General features: G+C 36.7%; 1 protein-coding gene across 1 annotated transcript; it reads right to left on the reverse strand.

Annotated features, from left to right (window-relative positions):
• Positions 1–235: 235 nt before the first annotated feature.
• LOC137402361 (protein sneaky-like) lies at positions 236–9,103 on the reverse strand. Its single transcript, XM_068088861.1, has 7 exons — positions 8,818–9,103; positions 5,879–6,127; positions 4,893–5,024; positions 2,719–2,943; positions 2,100–2,272; positions 1,303–1,482; positions 236–361 (listed from the first exon to the last, which is right to left on the reverse strand). Exons 1-7 carry the CDS (start codon positions 9,101–9,103, stop codon positions 236–238), a joined length of 1,371 nt encoding a protein of 456 aa, XP_067944962.1.
• Positions 9,104–10,497: the final 1,394 nt, after the last annotated feature.

Here is a 10,497-nt window from a genome sequence, read left to right on the forward strand (position 1 = left end):
AAGAATAGATAAGAAAAAAAACAGAATAGATAAGCATAAACTATATTCACAGGGCAGGGTAGAAAAATGCATCATTAGTAAATGTTGAATGAAAATTAGATAAATAAAATATTGCATAAATAAATATTGCATAAGACAAAAAGTTACTTAAGAAGTAGCAAAAATAACCAAGCAGCTCTGCTCTATTTCAGATGCCAGTTCTCAAATAGAGATCATACACTTATCAAGATTAATTCTAAACTTCTGTGTATGGTCTGGGGCTTTCCTCCTCAAAGTCAGACTCTGTGATGTCATCATAGGAAAGGCGCTGATTGGCTGAGCAGAAGCATGTTGATTGATGGTTTCCGACTTTCCTGCATGCCTACAACAGTAAATATACGGATGAGCTGAGCTGCTTCTTTTTGACAAGAGGCCCTAGTAGGAATGTCTTCAACTGTTTATTATGCTTAACTGCACTAAGAGAATATTTTTGGTTGTTATTAGAAATACTATGAATAAAGTGAACCCACTACTTTTAATATCTATCTAAACTAAATAATCACACTCTACTAACATACAGTATAGTGGTGTGCAACAATTTTATTGTACAAGTTTACAAAAATATATATAAAAAGTGATCACTTAGGTCGAGTTTACTTAATGTGGTTTCGCGTTCGATAAAAGAAATAGTTTTTTTCAACTTCTGTTAGTACGTGTCTGTTTGTAGCACAAGATTGTATATGTCATGTTCCTGATTTTTTAGTTTACAATCCCTCCACAATTTTCACCTTTCCATCAATTATTTTATTTAAAAAACTGACATTCGCAGTATTCCGTCGACCTTGTAGGAGAGGCCTGCATTGCTGAGACATGATGTCATCAATTTCCAAGTTTTTTAAAAGATTATACATCCAGTGAAAAGTCTTTCTATTTATATTTTTAGTTTTATTTTGCAGTCTTTGTAGTGTCTGCATCCAATAGCACAAATAACAACTCAAAAAAGTGAGAAGCTGAATCTAAATTGCGTCATGATAAAGTAACTCCAAATAGTAACTTTTTAGCTATAAGCTTAGCTCTCTATGACACAATATTTAACTATAGCATTTTCTGTTTTATATCTTTGGGTAAAAAATAATCTTTTCATCTCCTTCCAATCTCAGCAGCAGGTGTAATAATTACACGTACAATTATTCTTTAAAGCCCTGAAGAGTTTAATAGTACAGTTGTTAAAATGTCAGTTTTTCACTCTGAAAGTCGGCAGTTCGAAACCCTTTAACGCAATCTTTTTCAAATTTTCTCTTATTTTGTGTAATACCATCTTACCTTACAAAAGTTTGTATTGCATTTAGTGCAGGCATCCAACTTGATCTTCTTGCTCTCTTTTGAGCCACACAAGAAGCAATTCCTTTTTTCCTCTCCTTTAGAGCACCTCAATTTTTTGAAGAGTTTTCCAATCCATGTAACATTTTCCCTTTTTTTCTTATCTTTTTTTGAGATATTATCCTGCCAAAAAGTTCCATATCAAATGTAATTTAAATAATGTAACAACAAATTTCCCAAGTTATTCACAACTATTTTATAAGAACAGCGTGCTACTAGTTTTTAGCGATGCTGACGCAAAGGAGTTTGATGCCAGATTACAATGCTATAGTTATTAGCTGCAAAGTGTTGACATTTGTTCAATTTTTAGATCTTGCTGCAACATGAGCCTTGTTTAGCAATTATAAGCCTATCTTGATTAGCAAGGGCTTACAACTTCTAAATTTTACATTTCTCAAAAGCTGCTGCAAGTATATGATACACACATGTTATTTATTACTATTACCCTTGCATGCTAATGCGGTATGAGAGATAATCAGGTGTGTCAATAATGTACAGATAGTAAGTGTGTGCACCATTATTTTTAAATAATGAAAAGTGGTTGATTGGCACTACTGGTGGAGTGTTGGGCTTGTGCGCTGAATATCATAATTTCGAGTTCCAAACAAACCAATCGTTTATCCTAACCTTTAACATCACTCTTATTATAGTAAATACCGTGAACCAAGCCTGATACAAGTATGTCTAAACATGTCTAATGCCAGTTTTGTGGTGTGTAAATTGGTTTAACTAATAGTTACCTGTAGTCTGTAAAGAGTTACAACTCTTTGTTGTAAGAGACTTCGATAAAGCATTTGAACTCGCATCTTTTCGACATCAGGAAAAAAGTAGTTAGCTATTCGGTGTCTCAGTCTGATTAGATATGCTTGAAAAAAGGCTGTCATCAGCACAGCCAGATACAGAATTGCTATACCTACAAATGAGTCAGGATGTATGCAAAACAGGTCAAAGTTTTTTCTATAGAGAGGTTGTCATTGCAAGCACCTGTCAGAACTATGACATCAAGCGCAAGTACTCACTCCTACCAGAAGTATGAGCAAGTACTCAATCAGATATGTTCAGTATTGATCAGATCACCTCAATTGCTGTTCATATTTAAATATCTTACTCAATTTTATACAAGCTGCCAAGGAGATAAAAATTTATTGTCACCAAATCAAAAATATTTCCAAAAATGCAAAGTTTGTTGAACTGAACTTATTTTCATTCATCGATCAGGTACTTAAAACTTGACATTCTTTTGTCAAAAACTTGATAAATTAATCTCATAAAGATTCGGGAATAATAACTACTTACAAGCCAAAATGCTACAAACTTACAAAGCACGCTGCCAAACAAACCAATAAGAACAATACATACGTAAACTTATCCAATGGTCGGGTCTGGAGCCATTTGGAAAGCAAACTGCTGTATCAATCAGTGTATCAGCGTCAGATGTCGTAGCAAACTCAAGGTCATTTTCTGGAAGCCTGTGGACGGAGATACTTGTATCTAAATTCACTTCAATCCTTAGGCCACTGTGTCTCCTTATGAAGCACACTACTTCATACAGGATGTAGTCTGTTGCTATGAGCAAACCTCCTCCTAAAACACATAGCTTTTTATGCTTACCATTACTATTGTATGAGTTGGTTTATGGGAATTTCTACTAATTGTTAGTAATTGTTATAATGGACAGATAGACCTATCTTTTGCTGCCGTATTCAGTACATCATTCGGATGAGGTGATATACATACACACATACATATAAATATATATAAATAAATATATACATCTGTATATATATACAGTGAAACATGGATAACTCGCCCTCGGATATAGCGAACACGTGGTTAACTCGACTGGATTTGCTTGGTCCGTTCCCACGCAATGATAAATGGCTCTATATAACTCGAACTCAACACTGTTAATTCGAACTGTTTTTTGCCCAACGGCTACCGAAACGGTTGCTATCGCTTTAGAAAATCACTTTATTCCAAGCCATAGAGGTAAACCTCAACTTTTCGTAATTCATAAGCGTCGTTACTACCTCCATCGGCAAAATATTTTTGTCAACGACTGTTCTAAAGGTTTGGTGAAATTTGATTTATACTGTTATACGATGAATAGCACGGGTTAGCCGGGTCACGGGCGCAAGGATTTTCGCCACACACATACAAAACAAAAACAGCATGTTGTTTTTGTTTTGTATTTGCGTGGCGAAATTCCTTGAGTGCGTGACCCGGCTAGCCCGTGATGAATAGTTTTCCGACGTGGATTCCGTGTTGAATCAACGTCGGAATGTTGAATGTTTAAAACGTTTTAAAAATTGTGGTAATTAAACGTATACGTTGTCTTAGCTAAAAAAACTATTCATCGTTTGACCTAAACACAGAATACGTGTGTACATTCAATAAGTATCCATTCAAAAATAGTTAGTGATATACAATGTACTGTAAAACCTCGTAAAACTTTTAATTGAACTGCTTCGGAGTGTTGCTCTTAACGAATGCCAGGTAAAGTATGTTAATCTTTGCATAAACTTCAAGAAAAATCGGCAAAATTGATCGTGGGTAAAACGCTCAAAAGAAAAAAATGTCTTTTCTTTTGAGCATTTCAGCAACGATCAGGTTTTGCCAATGTCAATCTAAAAAACGTCCTGGCAATAACATCACCTCAAACAACAAACCAATCTCAAGTGATAGAAAAATCTCTATACTTTTTGATAAAAACGTTTTAAACTTTACATTAGAAGCATTTAATTTGAAACAAGCCGTTTGTGCTTTTGATTTATATTATAGTTTGTATATGTTCATGTATTTACTAATAAATAAGTAAATACATGGACTTGTGACAGTGCTCTGATAACTTGAACACTCTGATAATTCGAACACTTTTGCTCGGTCCCTTGAAGTTTGAGTTATCCGAGTTTCACTGTACATACTAGCGGAATGCCCGGCGTTGCACGGGTATAAAAATCAGCTTACGAACAGTGACGGGTAATGCAGTTGCCTGCCACTTGCCATTAGCCTGACACATTGCCAATGGCTAATTACAGCAAGTTAGTAATTTTAATATACTAATAAGAGCTGCGAGAGAAATCTTTAGAGAAGTTGGGCCGTAAAATAATGCAATGCGTATTTTAACCTAGATAATCACTTATATTGCCCAATGAATCCATTGATCTCGCGTAGCTTTATTGGTAAGATATGTGTTTGGTAAACAGATTGTTCCGAGATCAAATCTAGCATGAAATGAATATTTCATTCTTAAATTTTAATAACCATAGCTGGACAAACCGAATCATACGCAAAAACCTTGAGCGTTTTATATATATTATATATAACATATATATATAGGTATTTAATATACATGTATATACATATATGTTGCATATCGTATATGGGTAGATAGACATATACATGTGCATAAAGATATACGCATATAAACACATATACATAGACAAATACCCAATGTAGTCATGTACATATACTTAAACATACATACACAAATAAAAAACATAGACATATGCATAAAGTTATCTAGAGCTCACCAACTATTGTCAAAAGAAGAGGAATCAGAGTTGCTTTCAATGATCGCTTTTCTAGTGTCGATAACCCTTTTTGTCGAGTGTCTGTAATCAGATGTTTCTCGCTTGGGGCTAGGGGTAGCAGTGTGGTCCTTCCTACAGCATAACATACAAAGTACGCTGAAACAAGTCAATGAAGACACTGGTTAAAGAAGACAGCTACACAGTGTATGCATTTTATGAAATAATTTTGAGACAGATAATATCTTTTAATCAGGAGTTATTTATTGATGATAGCAGAGGTCAAAGGTCAAACATAAAGTATTAACATTATAGTATTGACATTTTGAAGAGGTATCCTTCTTCTGAGCGGTTTAACAGCAATCAAACATTTTTTATCCTTTGTGACCATTTTTGATGTTTGAAGTGATTTGACTGCTCGGATGTTGCAAGATTAAAATCGATAAAACTTTATTGCAATTGAAACACTTGGGTCAAGCAAAAGAGCAATTATGAAATTTATCGTTGCAAAGAGACAAAATAGAGACTATAATACCTAGTAATAATACTATAATACCTAGAGACCTAATAGCCTTATCGACTATCACAATGATAACAATTAGTGACCTCATTTCACACATCATGTTCTTCTAAGTGTTTTAATCACGATTAAGTTTTATTGATTTTAATCTTGAAACATCCTGACCATCAGATCACATCAAACATTAAAAACAATTTCAATCGTTAAAAAAATACCGATACTTTCTAAAAAAAGTCTCCTAAAAGTCTGTGCATGTTCATCTCAAGGTTAATGCCATAGGCAAACTACTGTGACTTATTTTGTTCTGTTTTTAGATTTGGCAGAACTTTGTTTAAAATAACACCTAAAAGTGCATCGTTATTAAAAAAAACATGTAAGAGTTGAGTTTAGAGTGTGCGGCCATCTATCAATATCATGTTGCTGTTGCTCAGACGTCAAAAAACGCGATACCTATTTATAGAATACTCACCTTCCTTCTTTCTCCTTTGATCGACCTGCCCAAATCTCTTTGTAATATACTGATCATCATCGGTGGCAGCATTGGGATTTCTATACTTGCGCAGGTATAGCGCTGATTGGATGATTATGATCAGCGCTGACAAAGACAAAGCTTGATTTACGTGTAGAACTACTCTATCAATTATTGATAAAACGTCTTCAAAATCTTTCTTGATTTTATTCAGGCGCTCTTCTTTGGTTGGTTTCACAACTGTCTGTACTAAAACATAACAGTAAAGTCTATACATGATAAGTTATACATTATGAGAAATGTTATGAGTTACATCCCTCTTGCTCAAATTATAAACTTCTTCTGACATCAATGATTGTAGTACTTATCTATATTATAACACTAGTATTATATATAGGTAAGTATATATAATACTAATATATACACATGGTATATATAGTATTATCATATTTCTATCTATATATTTCTCAAAGTTTGTTTATTTGTGTATTCATCGTATTGATTGTCTATTAGCATTCTGATGGATTTGAACTCTCGACAAATACCACGAACCCATCGATATGTTTCTTTTCCGGGCGCTCTACCACTGAGCTAGAACGACATAGTGGTCAAGGAAGTTTTCATATATAACATGCAAAATGGGTGCGCTAATTATTTTAGCCTTGCGTCCTGGAGTTATGATGCCTCTGTTCAGAAATATTTTGGGACCTAAGTATATGCAACGCGGTGCTTCTTCGGCGTTTCTTTCCCGTTAGGGCTAATTTATTCCGCCACACGATATTGACAATAATTTATCTCGAACTTAAAATTTGGCGATTTGTGTACTGATTATAAACATACAGTAGAGCCTCGGTTCTTAAACGCTTTGGTTCTCGGCCAACTCGGTTTTCGACCAAGGATTTTGAGATTTGTTCGTCTCACATCTCGCACATAAATTCGGTTCTCGACCAAACCGGAGCATGAGCATTGGAGTTGGAACAGCTCCGGAAATAGCATGGAAACATTCAGTAATAAACGGAGAAGCAATTTACGCTTCATAAATTTTTTACAAAAATGGAGGAACCATCTGGGACGACGTCTCCTTTACCAAAGAGATTTGCTAGGGAGATAACCCCTCCAGTCGAGTTACCCTAAAATGTTTTAGAGAAGGATTCTCCTTCTCCAAAACAATTTAGGGAAGTAAACGTGCCATTGCTGTTTATATTTTCTTTTTCATACAATTTTTGATGTAACTGATCTGTTGCATTTTTTTGCTGTATCCTTATCAATTGTGGCAATTTTTGTTATTGTATCTTAATTTTTAAAGTTTTTGATGTTTTAAGAGCAAAACATATGAAATGTTTACTTTTGTTTTCTTTTTTCATCATCTTAAATAGAAAAACTTTTATTAAAATTAAATACGATCTGGATCTACCCATTTTTCTTTATAGTATGCAGGGTACAGTTTATGGTGTAAATGTTGAAAAAACTTTTTACCGAAGCTGTTTTTTTGCCTTGGAACAAATTAGAATTTACATAATTTTATTCTATTGGGAAAAATTGTTTCGGATCTCGAACAACTCGGTTTTCGAACAACTTTCTGGAACGGATTATGTTCGAGAACCGAGGTTCCACTATACGTTATAAAAAGATATACGTCACGGAAAGTTATGAAATTTTAAATTTACAGTGGTTTGAAAACCTTTACAGTTGTTTGATTTATTTTTAATTTAGTTGTCTTGCACAGAAACTTTTCCTCGTGATATGAAGTTTGAAAGTTAAAATGGCATATGTTATTAGATGGTAATTAAATACAAATCAATTTTCTGTTTAAAGACTCTTTTTATTACCCAGGCGACGCCGGGTTGTACAGCTAGTCTATATATATATATATATATATATATCTGTATATATATCTGTATATATATCTGTATCTTTTATATATATATATATACATATATATATATATATAAAATTGTTTCCTCACCCCGGATACCCCATATGGGTGGTAAATTCTGCTCTAACTCGGGTCTCCTACTAGAGATCTGGGAGTTTGAGCACTCGCCTCAAGATCTTAGCCGTTCCCAATAGCGCACTTTTCCGCAACTCACCTGAGTTGATTGTTGTTGGTATTTGGGCAAGCCACATTTTATGCGCCAGTGTTATTGCGCCCAGTGCCCCAATGACTACTGGGATTACAGTTGTTCTTACATTCCAGCATTTTTCAATCTCTTCTCCAAGAGGGAGATATTTCTCTACCTTTTCTTTTTCTTTGCTGGCTATATTGTAGTCTTTGGGTACTGCTATATCTATTATAGTAGCCCTCTTGTTCTCCTTGTCCACCACCACTATATCTGGTTGGTTTGCTAGGACATGCTTGTCAGTTCGGATGTAGAAGTCCCAGAGGATCTTAGCGCGATCATTTTCATTGACCTTACCAGGAGCTTCCCACCAGTGTTGTGGTTTATTAAGGCCATACTCATCACATAGACTTTTATACACAACACTTGCGACATGATTATGCCGCTCAGTGTAAGCTTTTCTTGCTAGCTGCTTGCATCCACTGATGATGTGTTGGATGGTCTCAGGTGCATCTTTACACAGTCTGCATCTAGGATCGTCTCTAGTGTGATAGATTTTCGTTTGGAGTTGCCTTGTTGGGAGCACTTGCTCCTGGGCTGCCATGATTAGCGACTCTGTATTGGCTGTTAGGTTTCCTTTGTTCAGCCACATATATGTCTGGTGAAGATCGCCAACCTTAGATATTTGTTGGTGGTAAGCACCATGAAGAGGTTTCATGTGCCAGTCAATTTGCTCATCATCAGGGCGTAGGTCCGTTGTAAGAGCAGCCGATTGAAATTCAGCTAGCAATTTATCTGAAATGGCCATGGAGGCTGCATATGCTTTGATGCTTTGCTCCTCCTCTTTCACTGTCTGCTGTACACTTTTGAGTCCCCTACCGCCATCTTTCCTATCAAGATACAATCTAGTAGTATCAGATTTTGGGTGGAGTGGTCCATGCATGGTCAACAGTTTACGAGTTGCTATATCTGTTTCTTTGATGGCTTCCTCAGTCCACTTGATTATGTCTGCTGGATATCTTATTTCTGGCAGTGCGTAGGTGTTTATTGCCATGACTTGGTTCTTGGCATTGAGCTGGTTCCGCAAGACCTGCTGAAAGCATTTCTTGTATTTGGTAATGGCTTTGTGACGTACCTCGGCTTCGTGGTTGATGTTGCTTTGCATAATCCCCAAGTACTTGTACCCTTCTTCCATATCTTTGATGGTACCATTCGGCATTCTTAGGCCATCTGTGAGCATAGAATGGCCTTTCTTAAGAATTAGCCTTCCACATTTCTCAATACCGAAGGTCATTCCAATGTCCTTGCTGTATACCTGAGTGAGGTGTATTAGCGAATCAATTTCCCTTTCTTTGTTAGCGTACAGCTTGATGTCATCCATGTAGAAGAGGTGGTTTATCTTGGTGCCACTCTTAAACTGGTACCCATATTGAGTCTTCTCCAGCATATTGCTTAGAGGGTTTAGGCATATACAGAAGAGCAGCGGTGATAAGGAGTCACCTTGATAGATGCCTCGCTTAATTTTTACACTCGCCAGCTTTTTGCCATTAGCCTCCAGTTCCGTCTTCCATTTGGTCATTGACATCTTAATGAATGCCACAAGAGCAGGGTGAACATTGTACATACTGAGGCACTCGAGTATCCAACTATGGGGAATTGAGTCATAGGCCTTTTTGTAGTCAATCCAAGCCATGGCAAGTTTGGTTTGCCTTCTCCTGCTGTCTTGACAGACCGTCTGATCCACCAGTAACTGATGTTTGGCTCCTCGGGTGTTGCGCCCAATTCCTTTCTGAGCACTGGTCAATTAGTTACTCATGTACTCTTCCAGTTTGTCTGCAACTATTCCTGAGAGCAGTTTCCAAATGGTGGGCAAGCACATTATTGGTCGATAGTTTTTGGGAATCGGCCCCCGCTTTGGATCTTTTATCAGAAGTACAGTTCGTCCTTTGGTCAGCCATTCTGGATGGTCACCTTGTTCTATTAGGCATTCCATCTGCTTAGCCATTCTAGTGTGAAGTGATGTCAATTTCTTTAACCAGAAGGCTTGAATCATGTCATGGCCAGGTACTGCCCAGTTCTTCATACGCTGCACTCTGCACTTGATGTCCTCTTTGCTGATGGTGAGTCCTTGCTGAGCCACAGTGTGTTTATGGCTCTCTTTAAGTCTCTTCAGCCAATTTGCAGTGGTGTTATGAGTAGTCTCTTTCTCCCAGATGTCCTTCCAGAACTTTGAAGTGCTAGATCGGGGAGGCTCAGACATTGGCCTCTGCAGTTCACCTTTGAACTGGGAATACACTCTAGATGGATTATTGATGAACAGTTTGTTCATTCTCTTGTTATCCCGCTCTTTGGTGTACCGCTTCAGTCGTGCCGAGAGTGCTACTAGCTGCTGTTTGGCAGATTCTAGAGCTTCCAATGTGGCTTCCTTTTTTGGACGCTCCAAACTGTGGTTAGATCTCTCACTGAGCCCACTAACTTTCTTGCGCAAGTCGTTAATCTTATTTTGTAGCCTCAGCTGCCAGGATGGAATGGCTTGAAGCCTTGTTGGCAGTGGTTTAA

Source organism: Watersipora subatra, chromosome 8, assembly GCF_963576615.1.
Source record: "Watersipora subatra chromosome 8, tzWatSuba1.1, whole genome shotgun sequence".
NCBI lineage: Eukaryota > Metazoa > Bryozoa > Gymnolaemata > Cheilostomatida > Watersiporidae > Watersipora > Watersipora subatra.